Raw genomic sequence first — 27,674 nt, forward strand, 5'->3', positions numbered from 1 at the left:
ATGTGCACTCTGGGTGGGTTAGCCATGGCAAAAAATGGGCTTACAGAGATAGGGTGGGTTACTCTTCAGAGAGTCGGTGCAGAATGGTTGGGCCAAGTAATCTCTTTCCACACTGTAGGAATTCTATGATTGTAAATGAACTTAGATCACCTATAAAGCATTAAGCCTCAAATGTCTACCATGGCCAAATATAACAATGAACAATTCCCCACCTCAGTGCCCATGGAACAAGATATAAAAAATAGCAATACCCCATGAATAAGCCTGTCATATAAAAAATTTCCAGAGGAACCATACTGAATTGATATGTTCCCTGTATTATTTTTCAAAATTTCTGTCACAGTAGTTATCATGGCATTCATTTGTGGAAGCTGTTGAAAAGAGGAGCTTATGACATTACAGAGTTAGCAGCATTTGCACTGTTTGGCTCACATTCAGCATTTAGATCAGTCTGTAATGCTTTGTGGGGCATGCCTTAATCATTTCTTTTCTTTAGCAACTAAGACCATGTGTTTCTACTCACTGTGTTTTATAATAGCATTTGTGAGATACTGGCTAAAATATGTGTGGAACAAGATTGACATGGAGACAAATTACAATTGCAGAGAATCTGTTGGGAATAGAGAATTTGCTTTTCAGACAGACATTTCATTATATAACATCTCATCCTTTCATATACAGTAAAAACGGGCTAAATAAAATGTTATTATTAATGAATGCAATATATTAGATGCATTGATATCTGAAAGAATTAATTCTGTGAACTATGTTCATGATAAATCTTTATGGGGAATGATACAACAGTATAAATTCAGTCAATGTGATGCATTAGGTATTTTGTTTATAAGGCATTTTATCAATATTACTTTTCTGCATTTTAATGTTTAAAAAGCCAGCAGATTAATTATCCCATTTGATTTCCTTCACATTGTAATCTGAAACTATAGGCAGAATTTATCTCAGCATAGATCTTCATGAATTTATGTAGCTCAATTCAATTATTAAGCACTAATCTGCAAAATGTTAATTGGGAGATTGGAACTTACGAGATTTTAAGTAATCATCTTAAGTACAACTGTGCTTCTTGAAGGGAAGCATATATATATCATTTAAGCATATAGCGGTGGTCTCTGGAATATTTGTATATTATATAGTTATGTCTGGGTTTGTGGTAGGATGCACAGTGTGAAGCCAAAAATGATGGATGTGGCTTTCAGTCTAAGCAGGAGGTGTAAAGCTGGTCATGGTGGGTCAATGGGAAAGAAACACCAAGCTTGGTGGGTAGGCACATGACTGATCTACCACAGCCCCAACTAAAACTGGAAGGTCCACCAAATATTTTGAAAGTGAGTTCTCCTTCCTTTGAGAGATAGAAGTTGAGAGAATAAAAATATGGAAAAGTGAGCAAGGTTATTTCCTCAAATTATGGCTAAAGCAGGCCTAATGACCAAAATGTCATTATTTCTTTCTACATTAGGTGGCATAACAACAAGGTGAAGCTGGAGGCAACAGTAGCAAGAATAGATGTCTCACGAATTTGACCCTGGTGGTTGCTGGGAGTACAGGAAAACTTGGGGTACCAACAGGCAAGTTACAGATTTCCCATAGCCTAATGGATTGCAATGCAGCTCAATTAATGATGCTTAATACTTCAGTTTCCTGTGTGAGACAAGATACTACAGGGATGATAAATGTTGTGTAAAGCTGTATTTCTTATCGACTGTTTTGGATGGAAATGGAAAGTTCATCCATAATACTAAAAGCTTCTTCACATAGAGCAAGAGATGTGTTTTAGATGTTAATTCTGTTTTAGCTGCATATATGAATGATTGTCTCCTTAGAACATTATTTGTTCTTTTTAATAATCCAGAACTTGCTCTTATCATTTGACGAACTCAGAAGTCACACAACACCAGGTTATGGTCCACTAGGTGTATTTGCAATCACCAGTTTTTTGAACGTAGACCCTTCCTGCATCAAGTGATTTCACTGATGAAGGAGCCATGCTCCAAAAGCTTGTGATTTCAAATAAACCTTTTGGACAAAAACCTAGTGTCATATGACTTCTGCCTTTGTCTGCCCCATTCCAACAGCGGCACCTCCACATCATGATTAACATTTGACAGTCATGTTTTCAAACTTAACATTTCAATCTGTATGGGTGGAATTTTCCTAGGTCCTAATGATGTGGCCAATGGTGGGAAATTGGGTAAAATTGGCTGCGATCCCAATTGAGGCTCTTTCTGATGTTAAGACCAAATTGTTGAATATTTCAACAAAGTCCGAGAGGTTAAGACAAAATTCTCAGCAGTGAATGGCAAGAGACTTAATAACAGAGGCCTCATAGTTGTCCTCACTAGTATATCAACCAGAGGTCAGTTTGCTGAGTTGGCTGGATGGCTGATTTGTGATGCAGGGTAATGTTAACACCAAGAGTTGGATTCCTGCACCAACTGAAGTTACTGTGAAGAACTCTCCTTCCTAACCTCTCCCATTGCTATGATGGCCCTCAGGTGAAACCACCACCATCTGTATCATCAACAAACAGCCCTATGGTCTAGTAGGAATGTGGCAACTTTACCTTTATTGTGTAACCTTGCCTCATTAATATGAGGCTTCTTTCTGCCACGAGGAAACTAGAGAATTCTTGACATGAAAGTCTGAAAGGGTAGCTGATGAATCCAGCTCACGGCTTGCTCCACTGGACCTCTATCTTGGGCAGCTTAGCACCAATATCTCAGGACACGCTGCATGGGTTGTGATTATGTGCGCCCAAGTGAATGGACCTTGGCATTTGCTACATGCCAGCCTCTCTATATCATCTTGACATGTCTCTAATCTATTTCTAACATGCTTTTACATTTCAGTGATGCACTTTAGAGTACACCAGCACCTTTCATTATCATGCTGCACTTTGTGCATTGAGACAAGCACCCAGCTCACAAATTGACCAGGCAATATTTCAGTTTCATTCACCCATTCTCTTAGCAGACAATCAGTTTGTGTTTAACTGCTTGCTTACATCCGTCCATGCCTTGCTGTGCCTTTTTCTACTTTGCCCCCTGGCTCAGCCAATGCTTAAAGATGTATGGTGCTGTTGTATTGTTTTGTCATTGAGTGCAGATGGAAAGCCAGGCAGCTTGTCATAGTTGTCAGTTGTCGTTAGTCAAGATACTGTGGCCTCTATCAAAGTCACACCTACCACCTACATCAGCAGCCAATGCAGAGCATGTAATACATGTGCAACAACCAACTGACTAAGTCTCAAAACATTGAGGTGCAGTAGCCCTCAGTTCAGTCTAGAGAGTGCCCATCAGTCAGGGGGAGCTCATGTACAATTGGTCAAGGACTTCATCTGATATCAGTCTAGAGGCAAGCGCATGTCAGTCAGTCACTCAGGGTAGTCAAGGTCTGGATCCTGTCCTCATAGCAGCTGATGAGATGACTATTAGGCATGCCGTCAATTGTCTTGGCTCCTTCTGCCCTACTGTGTGCTGTTTTCTCCTAGAATGAGAAATTGGTTGACGTGAAATTGGTTGGCATAGCTGTTAGGAACTGCTGGTCCTCAGGGAAGGAGGACAGCTCTCCACTGTAACATGCCATGCACAAGGATCTCCAGGATATTGTCGGCAAAGCATGGCACCAATTTCCCCTTATCTGCCAAATCTAGGATAAATGTCACAAACTGTGCAGGGCAGCTCCAGACTGTCAGTGTTTGACTGGGTGCACAGTGACTATTTAAAGATAACATCTGTACTAGGAATCAAGCGGTAGTGAATACATACAACTACAGTGAATGGTAGAATCAGGACAGCATGCATGAAAGGTTTGCCAGAGGACCGTGCAAAGTAGTTAATGAGGCAAAATTGTGATGATTATGCAGAAAGACTCACTCGGCCTCACAGTGAGATACTCTCTATGAAAATTAATGAAAATGGCACTGAGCCAAAATATGGCCCTGAGGATTTATACAGCATAAGTATACATGCTTTAAAGCAAGAGACTTATGTTTCTCCTCAATCTGCACCCTACCTACACATGGTTATTCCCCAAAGTATTACAGGAAATTGGGATGATTGGAATGTTCACTTTTACATAAATAAATACAATATAACCTTCAATTCAGGAAAAAAAAACATTTTTTTTCTCTCGTTTGTGTTCCACCCTGGCTGGCTGGTCTTTGGATTTTTTTTTCAATTACTTAACCTAATGCCTCTGGGTATTAGCCCAAGAAAACCCTCAAGATCCTAGCAGCAAACTTTGCACAATTTCTGTGGTTCTGTACATTTCATTTCACCAATTTTTTAAAATGTTTTTCACTTGTTGCTGTAATATTGGAAGCAAAAGTGACACTTGTAACACAATTGCAGTCTGACGAGTTAAATATGGTTCCACCATAATCCCATCATTGTGTCCAATCAAATACTGGCATGCACAATGTCATTAAGCAGCAGAGGTATCACAATTATCCAAATTTTATTTGGAAAGAGATGTATCTGTTGTTGATATTGTTACTCCTGAGTGTACTGAAAGCTGAAGATATTTATCACTCCCTAATCACGGGCTCTGGCTCTGCTGGTTTGTTTGCATTTTTTATATACTCACTGCTAGGATATGAATGTCATGAGCAAGGACATCATTTTTTGCCCATTGTCTGTTACCTTTGGGAGGTTGGCAGCCAAGTTGCGTCTTGAATTACTGTTGTGGTCCTGTTTGCCGAGCTGGGAATTTGTGTGCAGACATTTCGTCCCCTGCCTAGGTGACATCCTCAGTGCTTGGGAGCCTCCTGTGAAGCGCTTCTGTGATATTTCCTCCAGCATTTATAGTGGTTTGAACCTGCCGCTTCTGGTTGACAGTTCCAGCTGTCTGTTGCAGTGTTCGGTATATTGGGTCCAGGTCGATATGCTTATTGATTGAATCTGTGGTTGAGTGTCATGACTCTAGGAATTCTCTGGCTGTTCTCTGTTTGGCTTGTCCTATAATAGTAGTGTTGTCCCAGTCGAATTCATGTTGCTTGTCATCTGCGTGTGTGGCTACTAAGGATAGCTGGTCGCGTCGTTTCGTGGCTAGTTGGTGTTCATGGATGCGGATCATTAGCTGTCTTCCTGTTTGTCCTATCTAGTGTTTTGTACAGTCTTTGAATGGGACTTTGGACACTACATTGGTTTTGCTCATGCTGGGCATCGGGTCCTTCGTCCTGGTGAGTTGTTGTCCGAGAGTGGCATCTGGATTGTGTGCTGTTATGAGTCCTAGTGGTCACAGTAGTCTGGCTGTCAGTTCGGAAATGCTAGTGATGTATGGTAGTGTGGCAAGTCCTTTGGGTTGCGGAACCCAAAGGACTAGCCACACTACCATACATCAATAGCATTTCCAAACTGACAGCCAGACTACTGCGACCACTAGGACTCATAACAGCACACAATCCAGATGCCACTCTCAGACAACAACTCACCAGGACGAAGGACCCGATACCCAGCATGAGCAAAACCAATGTAGTGTACAAAATCCCATGCAAGGACTGCACAAAACACTAGATAGGACAAACAGGAAGACAGCTAACAATCCGCATCCATGAACACCAACTAGCCAGGAAACGACGCGACCAGCTATCCTTAGTAGCCCCACACGCAGATGACAAGCAACATGAATTCGACTGGGACAACACTACTATTATAGGACAAGCCAAACAGAGAACAGCCAGGGAATTCATAGAGGCATGGATTCCACAGATTCAATCAATAAGCACATTGATCTGGACCCAATATACCGACCACTGCAACGCACAGCTGGAACTGACAACCGGAAGCGGCAGGTTCAAACCACTATAAATGCCGGAGGAAAGATCACAGAAGCGCTCCACAGGAGGCTCCCAAGCACTGAGGATGTCACCTAGACAGGGGACGAAATGTCTGCAACACAAATTCCCAACTCGGCAAACAGAACCACAACAACGAGCACCCGAGCTACAAATCTTCTCACAAATCTTGAATTACTGCTTTCTGTTAGGTGGGATGATCCAGGATTTTAAACAGTGAAGTCATGGTATTTCTGAGCCAGAGTAGTATGTGACTTGAAAAAGAACTTGCAGGTATTGGTGCCACAATTTGACTGCTGCCCTAACTGTTGTGGGCGGCATGGTGGCACAGTGGTTAGCACTGCTGCCTCACAGCACCAGAGACCGGGGTTCAATTCCCACCTCAGGCAACTATCTGTGTGGAGTTTGCACATTCTCCCCATGCCTGCGTGGGTTTCCTCCCACAGCCCAAAAATGTGCCAGTTAGGTGAATTGGCCGTGCTAAATTGCCTGTAGTGTTAGGTGAAGGGGTAAATGTAGGGGAATGGGTCTTCAGAGGGTTGGTGTGGACTTGTTGGGCCGAAGGGCCTATTTCCACACTGTAAGTAATCTAATTTAATCTTCCAGGTGGTAGTGATCCCATGTTTTATATGCAGCCATTGATGAAGTGTTTACAAGTTACTGCAATGCATACTGTAGATATTGCTCATTGTGACAATTGTGTGGCAGACGCGAAGGGACTGAATACTCTGTATGATTGAGAGAGTTGTTTTGTCTTGGATGGTATTCTTGCAGGTTTTTGAGCATTGTTGCAGCTCTAATTCTATTGGAATGCAGAGAAAATTCCATAATATGTTTGACTTGTAGATTGTTTGAAAAGATTTATGTTGTAGTCATACAGCACGGATACAGAGCCTTTGGTCCAACCAGTCCAAGCTGACCATAATCTCAAATTAAACAAGTCCCATTTGCTTGTGTTTGGTCTATATCCCTTTCAACCTTTCTTATTCATGTCCTGTCCAAATACCTTTTTAAAATGTTGTAACTGTATCTGTGTCAACCACTTCCTCTGGCAGTTCATTACACATGCATACCATCCTCTGCGTGAAAACATTGTCCCTTGGATCCCTTTTAAATCTTGCTCCTCTCACCTTAAACCTATGCCCTCTCCAATGGTGAAGACCTAATCTATGCCCCTCATGATTTTATAAACCTCTATAAGGTCACCCCTCAACCTCCTATGCTCTAGGGTAAAACAATTCCAGCCTATCTGCCCTCTCCTTATAATTCAAACTCTCCAGTCTCGGTAACATCCTTGTAAATCTTTTCTGCACCCTTTCTAAATTAATAATATCCTTCCTATTGAAGGGTGACCAGAACTGTGCACAGTACTCCAAAGGAAGCCTTACCAAGTGCTGTACAGTGGCAACATGACATAGCAACTCCTATCCTTAATGCTCTGACCAATGAAGACAAGCATGCCAAATACCTTCTTCACCAACCTGTCTACCTGTGATGCCACTTTCAAGGAACTATGTAAACGAACCCCTAGATCTCTGTTAAACAACACTCCCCAGGGCTCCACCATTAACTGTGTAAGTCCTACCCTGGTTTATCTTACCAAGATGCGACACCTCACATTTATCTAAATTATACTCCGTCTGCCTTTCTTCAGCCCATTGGCCAAGCTGATCAAGATCCTGGTGTAATCTTAGAAAGCCTTCTTCACTATCCACTTTACCACCAATTGTGGGGTCAACTGCAAATTTACTAACATGCTTCCTATATTCTCAACCAAATTGTTGATATAAATGACAAGCAACGCCAGCACTGAACCTTGTAGCACGACGCTGGTGACAAGGTTCCAGTCTGAACAACCTTCTACCACCACCCTCTGTCTTCTCCGTCAAAGCAATTTTGTACCCACTGGCTAGTTCTCCCTGGATCCCATGTGATGTAACTTTACTAATCAGTCCACCATGTGGAACCTTGTCAAAGGTCTTGCTAAAGTCCATGTAGGCTACCGCTCTACCCTCATCTAACCTCTTGGTCACATCCTCAAAAACCTCAATCAAGTTAGTGAGACATGAGTTGCCATATACAAAGCTATGTTCACTATCCCTAATCAGTCCTTTCCTGTCCAAATGCATGTAAATCCTGTCTCTCAGAATCCCCTCCACCATTGATGTCAGATTCACAGGTCTATTGTTCCCTGGCTTTTCTTTGCAGCCTTTCATAAATAAAGGCATGGGATTAGCCACCCTCCAGTCTTCTGGAACCTCACAAGTGGTTGTATCAAATACAAATATCTCTGCTAAGGGCCCAGCAATTTCTTACGCAGCTTCCCACAATGTCCTAGGATGCACTTAAGAGTTATAGAGATGTCCAGAAGGGAAAGAGACCCTTCACCCCAACTCCTCCATGTTGACCTAATATCCTAAATTAATGCTGTCCTATTTGCCTATATTTGGCCCATATCCCTTTAAACACTTCCTATTCATATACCCATCCAGATGCCTTTTAAATGTTCTAAGTTTACCAGCCTCCACCACTTCCTCTGGCAGCTCATTCCATACATGCTCCATCTCTTGTGTGAAAGAATTGCCCTTTAGGTCCCTTTTAAATCTTTCCCCTCTCACTCTAAACCTATGCCCTTTTGTTCTGGACTCCCCAATCCCAGGGAAAACACCTTGTCTATTTATCCTATCCATGTTCCTCATGATTTTATTAACGTCTATAAGGTCACCCCTCAGCCTCCAATACTCCAGGGAAAACAACCCTAGCCTATTCAGCCTCTCCCAATAGCTCAAACCCTCTAACCCTGATCAGGTCCCAATGATTCATCTCCCTTTATGCATATTAAGACCTCCATCATCTCTTCCTCTGTAATGTGGAGTGTTTTTAAAACATCACTGTTTATTTCCCCAAGTTTACCAGCTTCCATATCTTTTTTCCACAGTAAGTACAGACACAAAATATTAATTTAGTATCTCACCTCTCTCCTGTGCTTCTACACATTGGTGGCATTGTTGATCTTCAGGGGACTCTATTCTTTCCCTAGTTGCTCTTTTGCCCTTAACATATTTGTAGAATCTCTTTGAATTCACCTTAACCCTATCTGCCAAAGCTATTTCATTTACTCTTCTTTCCTCCGTATTTCCTTCTTAAATATGCCTCTACTTCCCTATATATTCCTCAAGGCATTTACTTGGTCTCAGTTGTCTATACCTGACATATGCCTCCTCCTTTTTCTTGACCAGAGCTTCAGTATCACTTGTCATCCAGGTGTCAGGAATAAAGACACTCACCACAAAATATTCACTTTCTAATCTGTTCTTGTAACCATTAGACATATGTAACTGATTCAGTTATGTTCCTGGCCACAACTTCTCAGTATCAGTTATTATAAGCCTGAAGGAGGTCATTTGGCCTGTTGTGTCTGCATAGGCTCTCTGAATAAGTATTTCACTTGGTGTAATTTTTCTGTCTGCTCACTGTAAAAGCTGCACATTGTTCCTTTTCAAATAATACTCTAACTCCCTTTCAAATCTATTATTGAACCTACCTCCAGCCCACTTTCAGACAGTGCATTCCAGATCCTAACCACTCACTGCATGCAAAAGGCTTCTTCCCATATCACTTTTGCTTCTTTTACCAATTACTCAATATCTGTGACCTCTTATCTTGACCTTTCATGAGTGAGAACAATTCCTTCTTACCTATTCTGTCCAGACTCCTCATTATTCCTAATACCTCAAACAGATCTCCTCTTAGCGTTATCTTCTCCAACAAAAATAATCCTAACTTCTCCAATCATATGTGAAGTCCCTCATCTCTAGAGCAATTCTCATAAGTCTCTTCTGCATCCTCTTCAATTACTTCAATGCCTAATATGTAGTGTCTAGAATTGAACACAATACTCCAGCTGTGTCCAGAACCACTATCAATAACCTTCTCACTTTGCTACTCCGTGCCCCTGTTAAGGAAGTTTAGGTATTGTCTGCTTTATTAACCACAATCTTAGCCTGTTCTGAAACCTTCAGTAACCAATACATATGTATACTCTCTGCACTGCACCCCTTTAACGTTATGCTTTTTGTTCTGCATTGCCTCTTCACATTGATCCTACCAAAGTGAATCACCACACATTTCTTCACATTAACTTGATCTGTCAACTAGTCCATGAACTTTTGAAATTCTGTACTACTCTCCTCACAGTTTATAATTCCTCTATGCTACATCTCATCTGCACATTATGAAACTGTGCGCTGTACACAAGGATCTAGGTCAAATGGTTAGCATGCTGCCTCACAGCATCAGGGAACTGGGTTTGATTCCAGCTGTGGGCGACTGTTTGTGTAGGGTTTGCACATTCTCCCCGTGATTGTGTGGTTTTCCTCCGGGTGCTCCGGTTTCCGTCAGCAATCCAAAGATGTGCAGGTTAGGTGAATTGGCCATGCTAAATTGTCTATAGGGATGCATAGGTTAGGTACATCAGTCAAAGGAAATGTAGCATAATAGGGTAGGTGAATGGGTTTGGGTGGAATATTCTTCAGTATCGGTGTGGACTTGTTGGGCCAAATGGCCTGTTTCCACACTGTAGGGATTCTATGATTCTATGATAAGGCAAAGCAACGGTTGCTACATTAACCCTCAGGTAGCTCCACTGCCAACCTTCCTCCAGTTCTAGCAATGTCCATTAATCACTGCTCTCTGTTTCCTGTCACTCAATTATATACTCCTTTTGCTATTGTACATTTCATTCCATGCACAATGACTTTGCTCACAATTTTGTTCTGCAGCATCATATGAAATACCTTTTGGAGGTTCATGTGCACCGCATCAGCAGGAATGCATTCTTCTACCTAATCAAAATATTCCAGCAAGTTAGTTCAACATGATTTCCCCTGAAGAAGTCGATTTTGGATTTCCTTATTTAACCTGTATTTTGCTATTCATTTTGTCCTGAATTATCGTTCCTAGAAGCTTCTCCACTGCTAAAGTGAAACTAGCTTGGAATCACTGAACTGATCTTTGCACAGACTTTTCAAGAACAGTGCAAGTTTTGCAATTCTCCAGTCCTCCCACACTACTGCTAAGGTTAAGGGGAACTGTAAAATTATGGCTTATATTTGTATAATTTCTGTTCCACTTGCCCCAATATCTTCTGAGGTATCTCACCTGGTCACTTTCCTTATCGACTTCAAGTTACCCTATATTCCTTTGCTTATCAATTTTAATCCCTTCTAATCCTCATTCAGCATATTCTGCACAGCAGGTTGTTGATGTTGGCAATGGCAGGGCCATTGAATGGGAGGTGTTTAAACTCTCCTGTGATGAAGTTGGCCATTGCCTGGTACCTATGCATCATGAATGTTACCTATGACTTTACAGCCCAAATCTTCATGCTGTGCAGATATTGTTTTATTGCAGGCAGAGACTGTTTCATTATCTGAAGATTTTTGAATAAAACTGAACACATTGCAATCGTCAGTGAATGTCTATTGCACTTAGATACAGGTATAGAATCCCTTCGGCCCAACAAGTCCACGCCGACCCTCCGAAGAGTAGCCCACCCAGACCCTTTTATCTATTGCTCTACATTTTGCCCAGACTAATACGCCTAACCTGCAGATCCCTGAACACTATGGACAATTTTAGCATGGCCAATTCACCTAACCTGCACATATTTGGATTGCGTGAGGAAACCAGAGCACCCGGAGGAAACCCATGTAGATTTGGGGAGAATATGCAAACTCCACACAGACAGTTGCCCGAGGTGGAATCAAACCCAGGTCCCTGGCACTGTGAGCCACCTTGCTGCCACTTCTGACCATATGATGGAGAGATGGTCTTCGATGAAGCAGTTGATGGATGAGGATACTATCTGAGGAACTCCAGCAATCGTGTCTTGGGGCTGAGATGATTGGCTTCCAACAACCATAGACATCTTACTTTATGCTCAGCAAGAATCCAGTAGTAAAAGTTTTTTTACGTTGAGACTTTAAGACTTTTTGGGTACATGATGCCACATTCAGCAAAATGCTTCCTTGATGTCAAGAGAAATTGCTCTCAGTTGACCTGTGACATTCTCTATGTTTGGTCTAAGTTTATAAAGATCTGAGGCAAAGTGGTGCTGATGGAATTCAAATTGAGTGTTGGTGAGTAGGTTATTATAGAATAAATGTTGCTTTGCAGCATTGCAACAATACCTATCATTTATTTGCCAATAATTTATGTAGAATTAGTCCTGCTTTTTGTGGATAAGCCATACATGGACAATTATCCACATTATCCTATAAGTGCTAGTGCAGTAGAAACAAAGCTATTTCAAGAGTGCCAGTCTTTAGCATTAGAGTCAGGATGTGGCCAGAGTCTTTAGCTTTGACCATATCCAGTGATATTACATGGGGTGAATCAGTGATTTACAATCAGTATTAATGACTGAGACAAATAGACAGAGTAATGCAATTATATTTGCTGAGGATACCAAGTTATGTGGTGTGATGATGCTGTGGCTTTAAGGGGTGCAATTAGTCCCAGTTTGTTTTAGAGAGAGAGATTGGGTACAGGTGTCGAGCAGTCTATGAGAAAATAAACAATTTGTGAGACCTTGGGGTTTTGTGAAGTTGGAACAACCAGAAGCACCCTGAGTGGGTGTGATCAAACTCTCACAGATCCAGGATTTTTAGTTAGTTTTTGGCATGGTTGCTAGGGTCTCAGCCAGGTTGGAAGGCTGTGAATCTCTCCCAGTTGCTACACACTCTCTCTCTGGGCAGTTGCTATATGCATCTCTGTCTTACTGATAGGATTGCCTTTATTTCTGGCAATTTGCCTTTTTGCCAAGCATGTATTTATGGAATGTTGCTGTATTGGAACCGTTTTTATTTAGCAGTAAAATAATCTATTATTCTGTTAAGTTTTTCAATACAGTTAAGTTATTCCAAGTTCCTCTTTCTACTGTTGTATTTTAACTATAGTGTATTTTCAATAAATTATTTTGCTTAATGTTGATTAATTTGACCAATCATATTGCATCTGGAGCACAGCAGCTCACACTTACCTTAGAAATAAGAAAAAGTTAAGGTCTAGGCTACCTTCTTAATATGGTAAAAATCCTGACGTCACCAACAGTACCCTTCCACCAACACACTCATTCGTTTGGCCGAACTGGTCCTCACCCTTAACAATTTCTCCTTTGAATCCTCCCACTTCCTCCAGACCAAAGGGGTAGCCATGGGCCCCAAATATGCCTGTCTCTTTGTTGGGTAAGTAGAAGAGTCCATCTTCCGTAATTACACCGACACTACTCCCCACCTCTTCTTTGGTTACATTGATGACTGCATTGGTGCCACCTCGTGCTCCCGCGAGGAGGTTGAGCAATTCATCAACTTCACCAACACAGTCCACCCTGACCTTAAATTTACCTGGACCATCTCTGACATCTCCCTCCCCTTCCTGGACCTCTCTATCTCCATTAATGACGACCAACTTGACACCGACATTTTTTACAAACCCACCAATCCCACAGCTACCTGGATTACACCTCTTCCCACCCTACCTCCTGCAAAAATGCCATCCCGTATTCCCAATTCCTCTGCCTCCGCCATATCTGCTCCCAGGAGGACCAGTTCCACCACAGAACACCTTCTTTAGAGACCGCAATTTCCCTTCCCACGTGGTTAAAGATGCCCTCCAACACATCTTGTCCACATCCTGCACCTCCGCCCTCAGACCCCACCCCTCCAACCATAACAAATACAGAACGCCCCTGGTGCTCACCTTCCACCCTACCAACCTTCGCATAAACCAAATCATCCACCGACATTTCTGCCACCTCGAAATGGATCCCACCACCAGGAATATATTTCCCTCCCCACCCCTTTCCGCTTTCTGCAAAGATTGTTCCCTCCGTGACTACCTGGTCAGGTCCATGCCCCCCTACGACTTACCCTTCCATCCTGGCACCTTTCCCTGCCACTGCAGGAATTGCAAAACTTGTGCCCACACCTCCCCCCTCACCTCCATCCAAGGCACTAAAGGAGCCTTCCACATCCAACAAAGTTTGACCTGCACATCCACCAGTTTCATTTATTGTATCCGTTGCTCCCGATGCGGTCTCCTCTACATAGGGGAGACTGGACGCCTCCTAGCAGAGCGCTTGAGGGAATATCTCCGGGACACCCGCACCAATCAACTACACCGCCCTGTGGCCCAACATTTCAACTCCCCCTCCCATTCTGCCAAGGATATGGAGGTCCTGGGGCTCCTTCACGGCCGCTCCCTCACCACCAGACGCCTGGAGGAAGAATGCCACATCTTCCGCCTCGGAACACTTCAATCCCAGGGCATCAAGTGAACTTCAACAGTTTCCTCATTTCCCTTTCCCCCACCTCACTCCAGTTCCAAACTTCCAGCTCAGCACTGTCCCCATGACTTGTCCTACCTGCCTATCTTGTTTTCCAATTATCCACTCCACCCTCCCCCCGCCCCTGACCTATCACCTTCATCCCCTCCCCCACTCACCTATTGTACTCCATGCTACTTTCTTCCCCACCCCCACCCTCCTCTCACTTATCTCTCCACCCTTCAGGCTCTTTGCCTGTTTTCCTGATGAAGGGCTTTTGCCCGAAACGTCGATTTTACTGCTCCTCGGATGCTGCCTGAACTGCTGTGCTGTTCCAGCACCACTCTAATGTGGTCCTTCTTAATATATTTTAATGGGGCCTGGTCTGGTCGATAACAGTGTGCGTGCATGCTGTGAGGATGATGGACAGTTTCGGGATGGGGAACAATATGTAGCAGACAGAGGATAATGTGGGGAAATTTGAGGTTATTCACTTTGTTCATAAGAATAATGAGCAGAATTTTTCTAAGTTGCATATAACTTGTAAACATTGATAGTCAGAGAGACTTTGGATGTACTCATCAAAGAAGCACAAAACATGATCACGTTCCTCTCCAGCAAGCAATAAGAAAGCCACCTGGTATGTTGCTCTTTTTTGCAAGAGAATTGGACTACAAAAACAAAGAAGTCTTGCAACAATTGTATGTGGGTCTAGTAAGACCACATCTGGAATACTATGTGCCTATTTAAGAAAGGTTATTCTTGCATCGGCGGCAGTAGTATGAAGATTCACCAGTTTGACCCCCAGGATTTTTTATGACAAAAATGTGAGTAAGCTGGATTTCCATTTTAGATTAGATTAGATTACTTACAGTGTGGAAACAGGCCCTTCGGCCCAACAAGTCCACACCGACCCGCCGAAGCACAACCCACCCATACCCCTACATTTACCCCTTACCTAACACTACGGGCAATTTAGCATGGCCAATTCACCTGACCCGCACATCTTTGTGACTGTGGGAGGAAACCAGAGCACCCGGAGGAAACCCATGCAGGCACAGGGAGAACGTGCAAACTCCACACAGTCAGTCGCCTGAGTCGGGAATTGAACCTGGGTCTCTGGCACTGTGAGGCAGCAGTGCTAACCACTGTGCTACCGTGCCGCTGGTATTTAGAAGAATGAGAAGTTATCACATGGAAATATTGAAGATTCGGAAGGGAACTGTGAGAGTAGATACCAAGGTGCAGGAAGAAATGTATGATCCATATACACACACCCACACCCACCCATCCACACACACACACACACACACTCTTTTTTGTTCAGCTCAGTGTTCATGATCATATCCTCCAGAGTTCCTTGATGTCCCAACAACTGGGACTACTCAACTGCTGGACAACTAGATTGGCTGTCACACTTTCAGTGTGGTACTACCTATCTTTGAGGGCCAGAAATCCTGCTCCAGCCTTGTTCAGGCCTCCCTCAGCATATTATTGCTGTGGGACAGCCCTTTGTAAAATCAGCAATCCACCAACTAAATGTTCTACTGCTTGCAGAATGTGGGGAGGAGTGATCAAGGAACTATCACCCACCCTTCCTCCCCAACAGTGTAAAATGTTTCCAGACTAGGATATCTAGAACACGGCACAATTTCAGGAAGTGGGGTTGATCATGACAGACTAAGATGAAGAGAAAGGGCTGTGAAGATACAGAATTCTCCAATCAGTTATCTTGGAGTTGGGGGTAAGCATTGCTGACATCATGCTTTTATTTGGGAAGCTTGACTTATTTGATCCTGCTGTCAAAGACTAGGCCCACACCTCAGGAAGGACATACTAGCACTGGAGCATGTCCAGTGGAGATTAACATGGGTGATCCCTGGAATGGTAGGCCTAACATACAATGAACGGCTGAGGATCCTGTGGCTGATGGGCATTTCAACTCCACTTACCCACACACTCCCTGTAGCCTTTTATTCCTTGGGACATCAAGAAATTATCATTCTCTGCCTTGAAGACATTTAATGTCCTGGCCTTCACTGCACTCTGTGGCAATGTTAAAAATCACACAACACCAGGTTATAGTCCAACAGGTTTAATTGGAAGCACACTAGCTTTCATCAGGTGATATTGGAGGGCTCAATCCTAACACAAAGAATTTATAGTAAAAATTTACAGTGTGATGTAACTGAAATTATACGTTGAAAAATTGATTGTCTGTTAAGTCTTTCATCTGTTTGAATGCCATGGTAGTTTCACTTCTTTCATGTGTAAATCACAAACCATTTTTAAAAAAGTTGCCTTCTCAGGTTAGCTGTTAACAATGGTGATAGCTAGACAATATGTTGAAGATACTAGCCCCCTGTGTTTTCTGTCTATGCTATGATGTTTAGATTGATTCTATTCTAAAAAGTGAGATAATGGAGTTCTACATGAATGCATGCAGTTTTTGAGCAAAGTACAATGTAACCCTGCAAGTACAAATTCACCCCACAAAATATATGTGTGCATGTGGGTCTTTTTCTGTCTGTGTGTGTGTGTCTGTCTGGGTTGGGAGTTGAGTGTGAGAAAGTGTATGTGTGTGTGTGCAGTGAGTATAGAGTGTCTTAAGTCTGTCAGGGGGTGCATGTGTGAGTGTGGGGGTGTGTGTGCGCGTCTGTGTATATATGTGTCCGTGTGTAAGTGTATAATTGGTGTGTGTGTGTGAGAGTGTGTGAGAGAGCGTGTGTGTGTGTAGGAGTGTCTATGTGTGTGTATAGTGCAATGGTGGTCACCAGTAATGTGACATGAACCCAAGTCTCGATTGAGGCCCTCCCTATGGGTACCGAACTTAGCTATCAGCCTCTGCTCGCCCACTTTTCGCTGCTGCCTGTCCTGAAGTCTGCCTTGGAGGATGGTCACCGGAAGGTCCGAGGTCGAATGTCCTGGACCGCTGAAGTGTTCCCCAACTGGGAGGGAACACTCCTGTCTGTTGATTGTTGTGCGGTGCCCATTCATCCGTTGTCGTAGCCTTTGCTCGGTTTCTCCAATGTACCATGCCTCCGGGCCTCCTTGCCTGCAATGTATAAGATAGACAACATTGGCTGAGTTACATGAGTACCTGCCATGTACAAGGTGGGAGGTGTCCCCACGCGTAATAGTGGTATGTACACACACTGACACATCTTGCAGCACCTACCATGACAGGGTTGTATGGCGTTGCCCTGAGAGCCGGGCAGTTTGCTACGAACAATGACCTGTTTGAGGTTTGGTGGTTGTTTAAAGGCAAGTAGTGAAGGTGTGGGGAATGTCTTGGTGAGGTGCTCATCCTCATTGATAATGTGTTGCAAGTCACGAAGAACATGGCGTAGTTTTTCAGCTCCTGGGAAATACTGAATAATGAGGGGTACCCTGTCAGTTGCAGCACGTGTCTGTCTCCTAAGGAGGTCATTACGGTTCCTTGCTGTGGCACGCCAGAACTGGCGGGCAATGAGTTGGGCATCGTACCCCGTTCTTGTGAGGGCATCCCTGAGTACTTCCAGGTGTCCGTCACGTTCCTCCTCATCTGTGGCAATGAATTCCGCAGGCCCACCACTCTCTGGCTGAAGAATTGTCTCCTCATTTCCATTCGAAATTAACCACCTCTAATTCTAAGGCTGTGGGTCCTAGTCTCCCTGCTTAATGGAAACAACCTCCCAGTGTCCACCCTTTCTAAACCATGCATTATCTTGTAAGTTTCTATTAGATCTCATCTCAACCTTCTAAACTCTAACGATTACAATCCCAGGATCCTCAGCCGTTCATCATACGTTAGGCCTACCATTCCAGGGATCATCCATGTGAGTCTCCAGTGGACACACTCCAGTGCCAATATTTGCTCACATTGAATTTCATTTCCTGGACCACTCTTCTAATCTGTTTAAATCTTTTCGCAGCCTTCCCACCTCCTCAGTATTACCTGCCTGTCTGCCTAACTTTGTATCATCGGCGAACTTTGCCAGAATGCCCCCAGTCCCTTCATTCAGATCATTAATATATAAAGTGAATAGCTGCGGCCCCAGCACTGAACCCTGTGGGACACCACTTGTCACCGGCTGCCATTCCCAATTTTCTGCCTTCTATCAGACAGTCAATCCTCAATCCATACCAGTAGCTCATCTCAAACACCATGGGCCCTCACCTTACTCAGCAGCCTCCTGTGAGGCACCTTATTAAAGGCCTTTTGGAAGTCGAGATAGATAACATCCACTGGGTTTACCTGGTCTAACCTACTTGTTATCTCTTCAAAGAATTCTAACAGGTTAATCAGTCACAACATCCCCTTACTAAATTCATGCTGACTTGTGCTAAACTGACTCTGCACATCCAAGTATTTAGAAATCTCATCCTTCTAGAATTTTACCAACAACTAAGGTTCGGCTAATCGGTCTATAATTTTCCATCTTTTGTCTTGATTCTTTCTTGAACAAGGGGGTTACAACAGTGATTTTCCAATCATCTGGGACTTTCCCTGACTCCAGTGACTTTTGAAAGATCATAACCACCATCTCTGCTATTTCCTCAGCCACCTCCCTCAGAACTCTAAGGATGTAGCCCATCGGGGCTCGGAGATTTATCAATTTTTAGACCTGTGTTGGCTCACAGGAATACCTGATAGCTTCCCAGACTTTGGCTGAAGCTCAACACTAATATGCCCAGAGAGAGAAGGAAGGTTTGGCAGTCCAGAAGGTGAGGAAGTTCCAGAAGTAATGTTATGGATGGGAATTTGACATCGTAATAGATCACAAATCCCTGCTAGGGCTACTGAAGGAAGACAGCTGGTTGCCGTCCATAACTGCCGGTCGAATTCAGCATTTGGCCCTTATTCTCAACTCCTCCAAGTACATGTTAGAACACCATCCAGGAAACCAAGTCGCTAATGTGGATGCTTTGAGCAGCCTCCTGCTAGTAGATACTCCACTAGTGGCACTTCCCCGGAAGAGTCTGTTCTCATTTTAAATTTATTACACACTCTCGCGGTCACTGTTGACAATACCCCACAATGAAACCAAAAAGATCCTGTCCTAGCAAAAGTGAAACAGCTGCTTGTAACAGAAGGGCCATCTCATCCAGAATTGAAATCTTTCCTGTCACAATGAGCCCAAATCACTGTCGAGGATGGCATATTTCTATGGGAGCAAGGGTGATTGCCTCAAGTAAAGGTTGTCACAAGATACTGGCTGACCTCCATTAGGGTCATCCATAGCTGTGTTGGTGGGGCAGTGTCCAGAGTGCCAACAAGGACAAAAATTGCTACATTCATGGGAATAGCCTGGTAAACCCTGGATTTGGTTCATGGTGACTACGCCAGTTCTTTCTTAGGCTCAATGGTCCTGGTCATTGTGGATGCCCATTCAATATGGTTGGACATGCACAAGGTTTATTTAGCAAACTCAGGGATTGAGAACCTGCAAGCATTGTTCACAAGACATGGATCCCAGAAGTATTGGTCATTAACAATGGGATGGCATTTCCCAGCAGGGAATTTGAGTTTAATTATAGAACCACCCCTCAGGCAACAACAGGAATAGCCCCAGTGGAATTGTTGATGGGTAGAAGATTCTGCACCAGGTTAAACCTGATGTTTCCAGAGCCTGAGGTGAAATGGCATCCTCCTCTAAATGAGACAGGCAGTGTAAATTTGGGATGAAGTCTGATGCCAGAAGCATTGAAATAACCCTGTGTGGGTACAAGATAAGGTTGATGTGAGGTCAGGTCCTGTGATTTACAAAGTTTGGTTAGGTGGGGCAGTCCTGAACACATGTGTGGATCACCTGAAAGCTGTTGCCTCACAAACTGGGTAAGAGCAAAACATACCTGGCCCCTCAGAAGTGTCAGGAACTATAGGTTCGCCCCCTCCACCTCGTGTTGAGGAAACCTCAAAGTCTGAGACGGATGCAGCCTCGATGCTGTTACCACCGGAAGAGGAAGAGAAAACTCTCCCGAGATGCTCTGGACACAAGAGGCTGGCAATGGTCTGGAACGTGCTGCCTGTTTTAGAGTCTTGAGTCAGAACATGTGGACCTGGGGCAAAAGCAATGCAGGAAATGCTACATGACAAAGAGCAGTCCTACATCCCTGGACTTGATGGGGCGATGAGTGGGGGTGGGCTGTTGTGACTGGGAGCAGGTGGACCTCATTGACTGAGATCCTTGATTGGGATTGTTCACCTGGGCTAAATAAAAAGAACGGGATTCGGACTCTCCTCCATCCAGAGGACTGACTCTGAGCTGACCGGCTACAAATAAAGGGTGACTTGGTGACAGGATACCCACCTCTGTGCAGTTATTTCAGAAGGGGTATGTGAGGGAGCAGAAAAGTGGAGTTGAAGCCCAGAATCAGCCTTGTGCATATTGAAAGGCGAGCAGTCTCAACAGGCTGCCCTTTGTATTCCTTGTGTTGCTTTGTACATGAATTGCCTGGAGACTGGAAGGTTCTTGAAGCACAACCAGAAATGAGATAGTTACTAAGACATTAGGCCAAGATGACAAACAAGTTAATCTGTCACTTGCTATCTCAGGACTATCTTTGCTAGCTTGTTTCATGGGGAAAATGCAAAGAAACATCAACAGACATGCAGCATGCATTTTGCTCTTTCAGCAGAAGCTAAACAGCAGCGGCAGCTAAATTGTTGCTTGATTCATTAAACTCTAAAGCACCATAGCCATGAACAACATTAAGCAGTTCATTATCTCTAGCTACTGTATAAATCCCCAAGTCATATCAGTAAAAGGACAGCAACATCTTTGTTATTTGAGATTAAACCAAACCGTAATGCTCTCTATATGTGTGTAAATGCCTCAGGTATCTTACTCACCAGTTTCTCTTTCTTTTACTACAACACTTCTGTAGTGTAGCTTGTATGTCTGACAGGTTGTCACACTATCTCTGTGATTAGCTGAGAAAATAGTTGAAAAGTAAAGGGCCCACAACACATCAAGCCTCTACATGATTTATAATACAAACAGCCACTCTATTTGAAGTCTGCATATTGTTTATTTCTGCAACTCATTCATATTCAGAAATTTCCTTTTCAACCTCCCCTCAGCCCCTACACCACAACCATCCTGAAGGTTTTATCAAGTCACTGAGCAGAAACAATCAGCTGTTCAACACCAGCAATTCTAAATCATAATTTTATTTCCAACTTACTTTATTTATCTTCATAACTTAGATTAATATTTTCAAATAGATTGGAAGGTAGATAGTATAGTCAAAAGTAGTGGTAAACTACCAGCATACAAACACGAGGTTAAAATCAACTCCTCTTTGATGGATCATTAAATGAAGCAATGTTTCTTGCCCACTCAACTTGCAATTAATAGAAATGATCAGAATTTACTCCAGTAGTAGGAACATTACTGATATGGATGAAATTGCAAAGAAAACCCAGAAAACTAACAGACAAAATGATGCCTATGAGAGTGATCAGATTGATCATAATGGTCTTTTCTGTGTATCATAATTAAATTCAAGTTTCAGAGAGTGGAGATTCTTTGAGTAAATAGGTTTGAAACATAAAATAATGAAACAAACACATTCTGCATTCAATACATGTCAGCTGATTAAAGCAGTGAATAAGTTGGCTGCATTGATCAGGAAAGTCCAGGTTCTATCTACCGAGTTAGGTAATCTTAGCTGATTGTTTTGAATGAAAATTGGAGCACGATGATTGGTTTAAATATAACTGAGTTCATGATCCATGCTGGAGATGCACATATTGAATCAGAGTAGATCTGGGCTCAAATGGGAGGTTCCCTGGGATAGCATAAGGGATATAATTAACCCAATTTATGATTGTTTTAAAATCCATCTAGTTCACTAATGTCCTTTGGGGAAGGAAATCTGCTGTCCTTACCTGGTCAGGCCTAAATGTGACTCCAGTCCACAGCAATGTGATTGATGGTCAAATTAAGGATGGGCAATAAATTCTGGGCTAACCAATGATGCTGCCTATGTCCTGTCAATAAAATAAAATAATATAGCAACATCTCAGGTTTGCCTTTTCACACATACTTGATGGAGTTTCCTAGGGAAAATGACCTGAATGAGAAGTCAAAGAAGAAAATGTAACTATCATTCTATAGTGCAAAAAAAAAGGAATATTGTGTATTGCAATGGTTACAAAAATGTAAGAAGAAATTGGTGGTCATTTTTAATATCTTCATCAGGGTGAGGATTAGAGAGGAAAACCTCTCTGGGTGAGTGACATGTCTAGAATGAAGATAGTCAATTATTTTAAAATCAGTAGTTTTCGTATGTTTGACACTAGCTACTCCTATGTTTAATTGGGAACCCAAATGTGGCTAATAGTGTTTCTGAGTAATACATCAGAAATGAGCAGTAATTGTGTTATTGGGCATATAATTTCACCACTAACAATTTTACTGCATGTTTAACTGTACTTTCACTGTTTGTGCATAATTTTGAAAATGATAAATCCAGAAGCAGAGTCAGAGTGTCATTTATTCATCGCAGGTGAGCTATTTGCTTCATCACTGTGTGATACCTTTACATTAAGTAAATGTGAGAATATTAAATACATTTACCTATAGCACATATAAGGTGTTTTTAACTAAAATCAGTGCATGCAGCTAAAACAGCATTATTGTAGCCATATGTATTTTTGCTGGATTATATTGCTTTGACTGAAAATCTCACAGCAAGGTATTTGATAAGGTTCCACACAGTAGACTATTATACAAAATACGGAGGGATGGGATTGTGAGAGACATAGCAGTTTGGATCAGTAATTGGCTTGCTGAAAGAAAACAGAGGGTTGTAGTTGACGAAACATGTTCATCTTGGTGTTCAGTTACTAGTGGCATACTGCAAGGGTCGGTGTTGGGTCCACTGCTGTTCGTCATTTTTATAAAAGACCTGGATAGTAAATTTGTGGACGACACTTAGGTCGATGGAAATGTGGATAGTGACGAAGGATGTAATAGCTTGCAGAGAGACATAGATAGGATGCAGAGCTGGTCTGAGTGATGGCAATTGGAGTTGAATGTGGACAAGTGTGAGGTGATACACTTTGGACGGAGTAATCGGAATTCAAATTACTGGACTAATTGTAAGATTCTTGGGTGTGCAGATGAGCAGAAAGATCTCGGTGTCCATGTACACAGATTCCTGAAAGTTGCCACCCAGATTGACAGGGTTGTTAAGAAGGCATACAGTGTTTTGGCCTTTATTAATAGAGGGATTGAGTTCCGGAACCAGGAGGTTATGCTACAGCTGTACAAAGCTCTGGTACGGCCACACTTGGGGTATTGTGTACAGTTCTGGTCACCGAATTATAAGAAAGATGTGGAAGCTTTGGAAAGGGTGCAGAGGAGATTTACTAGGATGTTGCCTGTTATGGAAAGAATATCTTACGAGGAAAGGCTGAGGGCCTTGAGGCTATTCTCATTAGAGAGAAGAAGGTTGAGAGGTGACTTAATAGAGACATACAAGATAATCAGAGGGTTAGATAGGGTGGACAGGGAGAGCCTTTTTCCAAGTGTGAGGACGGCAAACACGAGGGGACACAACTTTAAAGTGAGAGGAGATAGGTATAAGACAGATGTCAGAGGTAGTTTCTTTACTCAGAGAATAGTAAGGGTATGGAATGTTTTTCCTGCAATTGTAGTAGATTTACCAAGTTTAAGTGCATTTAAGTCGTCATTGGACAGGCAAATGGACGTACACAGAATAGTGTAGGTGGGATGGGCTTCAGATTAGTATGACAGGGCAGTGCAACATCGAGGGCCGAAGGGCCTGTACTGCGCTGTAATGTTCTTTGTTCTATGTTCAATGGGTCTGTTATGGATCGGCACCACATGCATTTGGTTTTGCTCTCTGCATTGCATCCAGGTGATACGTCAGCCACAGACTGATATCTGCACAATAATCTTTGCATTCAACTCAAACGCATTAATTTAAAAATATACTTGTGTCCTTGTCTCCCTCCAAATGATTGATTGTCACAGTATGAAAAAAAGGCACAAAAGAAGTGGTGTGCTGAGTCTTGGAATTGTTCTTAGAAGTGTGTGATCTCAGATAAAGTTAAAAATCATACAACACCAGTTATAGTCCAACAGGTTTATTTGGAAGCACTAGCTTTCGGAACGCTGCTCCTTCATCAGGTGGTTGTGGAGTATAAGATCGTAAGACACAGGATTTATAGCAAAAGTTTACAGTGTGATGTAACTGAAACTATATATTGAAAAAGACCTGGATTGTTTGTTAAGTCTTTCATCTTTCAGAATGAACATGAAAGAACTGAAACAAACATGTTCGTTTTTCCACGTATGGAGTCAGATATTACGAGGGGACATAGCTTTAAACTAAGGGGTGGTAGGTATAGGACAGATGTTAGGGGTAGATTCTTTACTCAGCGAGTCGTGAGTTCATGGAATGCCCTGCCAGTAACAGTGGTGGACTCTCCCTCTTTATGGGCATTTAAACGGGCATTGGATAGGCATATGGAGGAAAGTGGGCTAGTGTAGGTTAGGTGGGCTTGGATCGGCGCAACATCGAGGGCTGAAGGGCCTGTACTGCGCTGTATTTTTCTATGTTCTATGTTCTAACCACCTGATGAAGGAGCAGCGCTCCGAAAGCTAGTGCTTCCAAATAAACCGGTTGGACTATAACCTGGTGTTGTGCGATTTTTAACAAAATTATGAATTTAAGTATGATCTTATGCAATGGCACTCATTTATCATGCTGCTCCTATCACTTTGGGCTGGACAATGTCCTCACCAATTAGACCTTCCTCAGACATATATTATCCGTAGAGAATGCAGTTATTAATACTGCAGGCATTAACAAGGAATTACTTTAAGCTGTTGCACATGCAAAATACACAAATGCAATCTTGAGAGCACTCCATTCTGCATTAACATGATTGAAAAGGGAGCTCTTTACTGTTTTAACAAGCTTGTGATAAGATTTTTTCATAAAATATACCGAAATTGCACTTCATGAAGCAAATGTATTAATTTTCAGAATAGCTTGAAGCATGGTTGAGAGGTATGATATATTAGGAAATAGATTATTCAATTAGTAGAAATTGTGAACACAAGCTCCTTTCCACTCCTCCACCTCTACTCTTTTACTCCACCTCATCCGAGTAACCACACATTCCTACCTAGTAACACATCAATAAAAAGATTGATCAACCTGTTAGTTAATTGAAATAGGTGGATATAAAAGGTAGGCAGTATCAATTCAAAACCTTAACCTTCTGAATTAGAAGTATGTACCATATAACTTCTGATATTTTCTATCTGACATGGACTATTTTAAAAAAGCTTCTAACTGGCATATCAATGCATTGGGTAAATCTAATTATATCTCAAACATTTCTGCACGTGCCTTAACTTTCAAATAATTTGCATTGAAGACTTTTTTGTTTCTGTTTTCGACAGCTCTCCAACCAGCTGTGAACCTCTTCACTGTATGTGGTCACAGTTAAATTAAATGTCAAAACAATTTTTTTCGGAGGGAGCAATATTTCACATGTATCTGATTTATGACAGATCCGGAATTGTAATGGAGTTGCAGCTTGTTTCTATCAAACAGCAAAATTTGAACCTTTGTAAAAGTTTAGTAAAACAGCTGTTGGAAAACACATGGGTAATGTATTTAATAGAGGTACTGTGTTCAATTCAGACTCTCCTTATGCTTGGCAGCTGGGTGCATCCAATTCAGTGCACAGTGATAACTCATCCTATTTTCTGTTTTGACTTCGGCAGGAAAGGACAATGTGTCTATTCTCCCTTGCTGTGGCCTGAAATTAAAATTACGTTCTCGAGGGAAATACGAACTGCCATTTACTCACAAGTTATTTCTCATTGGTTTACAGGTTTCCTGACACACGCAAAGGAGAAATCTTTGCCTGGGCAGCTTATCCTGTGTGTGCCACTTATCTCAAAAAAAATGATTTCGCTGCTGTGAGTCTCCATCTGTTGTCTGTCACTCTGTACGTTCATGCTACATTGTGGGATCAATGTTTTCTCCAGCATGAGATTAAGCCTGACCTGCCCAGCTGTTAAGTACACAAGCCCTGCAGGAACTGAGGTAACTTCTCCCCTTATGGACCGATGCTGTCCAGTGACTATATCTGGTGAAATCTGTCTTGCAGATAGTCTAACTATTTCCACTTTGGGTCCCTTCATAAAAACTGAATCTTTTTCAAGTCAAACATCAAGGAAAATGTGAAATATTAGTTCAGTGAACAAGCAAGATATCAGCATGATGAGAATTCATCCGCCTTTTCCTCCAAGACTTCTAACTAATGACCAAAGAATGAAAGACCTGTGCAGCTGATGAAAGAAATTGTATTGTTTGAGACCCCTTCAATAATTATAATCTGCTGGAGTTATCATTGAAAGATCTGCCACACCTCTGGAGGAAAAGAAAATGCTCTTCAGATGATGGAGATACAATTACAGTGGTGTAGCCAATATTTCATTCTTTATGGCAATGCTGAAGCTGGGATTTGGAATGGCTTAATTACCTTAAAGAACTAAATAGCACATGAACATAAAACAATGATGGCGGAATTGCACCAGCATAAAAGGACCTCTCGTGTTCTGAGGCATGTGCTCATGCATTTTTGTAACATCCTGTGGGTTTTGTGCTCTTAGTTGTCCTATCATACTACTGCAGAGCATTAGGTAAGCTCTAATCTGTTTGTTCAGGCCTGTGATCTATTAGACACATCGCAGAATCCAATAACTTGAGCATACTTAAACAATGGCATTTTTCAGTTTTGAATGTGGCATTCAAAACAAGTCACCATTCAGTGTGTTTAGAGAAAGAATCTTAATTTGTAAACCTCTAACAGATTTTGTATGTTGTATCTTTGTAGGAAACCTATTTAACTGTGTACGTGCTCATCATGTAAGACCTGCAATGCCATGATGGAAAGCTGTGATGTGAATAGAGTACATCTCATGCTGCCAAATAAAGCTGTTACTTTACTGAAGAAATATCGAGCAGAGGAATTATTGCCTCTTTGTCAAATGAAAGCAGCCAAAGAAAGAGCTCTTGCCATAAAAATGAATGTCCATAGGTTTTCCTTTGATTATGCTCATTCAAGTGAAAAATGAAAGTGTTGGTATTACAGAGATAAGGAAGATTTTCCACCTCATGTCCAAAAGAGCATAATTTCATGATAATAAGTAATTATTTAATACAATCTTTACATTTTACAAAAATGACTTATACTACAATTACCAACATACTCCACGCTTCAGTGTTTAATACATAAATATATCATATTCATAACTTCCTCTGACTTTGTGTATAGAGACTCAAAAGCTACCTTTCCTGAGAAATCAGTTAACCAGAGGTAGAAATTTTAATTTTCATCCCCCCCTTTTTTTCATTTTAGATTCATTAATATAGGTAATTTAAAATATAGCATCTTACCACTGAATCTGAACAAATACTTGCTTATAAAATATAAATAGAGAAACAAATCAAGCTACATAATAACATTCAACATTTTTTTTAAAAAGCTACAGC

General features: G+C 42.1%; 1 protein-coding gene across 3 annotated transcripts in view; it reads left to right on the forward strand.

Annotated features, from left to right (window-relative positions):
* LOC132828189 (chemokine-like protein TAFA-5) overlaps window positions 1-27,111 on the forward strand; it is a 334,410-nt gene extending 307,299 nt beyond the window's left edge. For 2 of the 3 annotated variants that reach the window (XM_060845127.1, XM_060845129.1), the window contains one exon: window positions 1,478-1,580. Coding sequence is in view for 2 of the 3 variants with exons in the window: in XM_060845129.1 (XP_060701112.1) it covers window positions 1,478-1,486 (9 nt within the window). In the remaining variant the exon portion in view is untranslated. Of the gene's footprint in view, window positions 1-1,477; window positions 1,581-26,007 lie in introns of those variants that run through there. The other variant, XM_060845130.1, reaches the window with a different exon arrangement.
* Window positions 27,112-27,674: the final 563 nt, after the last annotated feature.

Source organism: Hemiscyllium ocellatum, chromosome 26 (assembly GCF_020745735.1).
Source record: "Hemiscyllium ocellatum isolate sHemOce1 chromosome 26, sHemOce1.pat.X.cur, whole genome shotgun sequence".
Taxonomy (NCBI): Eukaryota; Metazoa; Chordata; class Chondrichthyes; order Orectolobiformes; family Hemiscylliidae; genus Hemiscyllium; species Hemiscyllium ocellatum.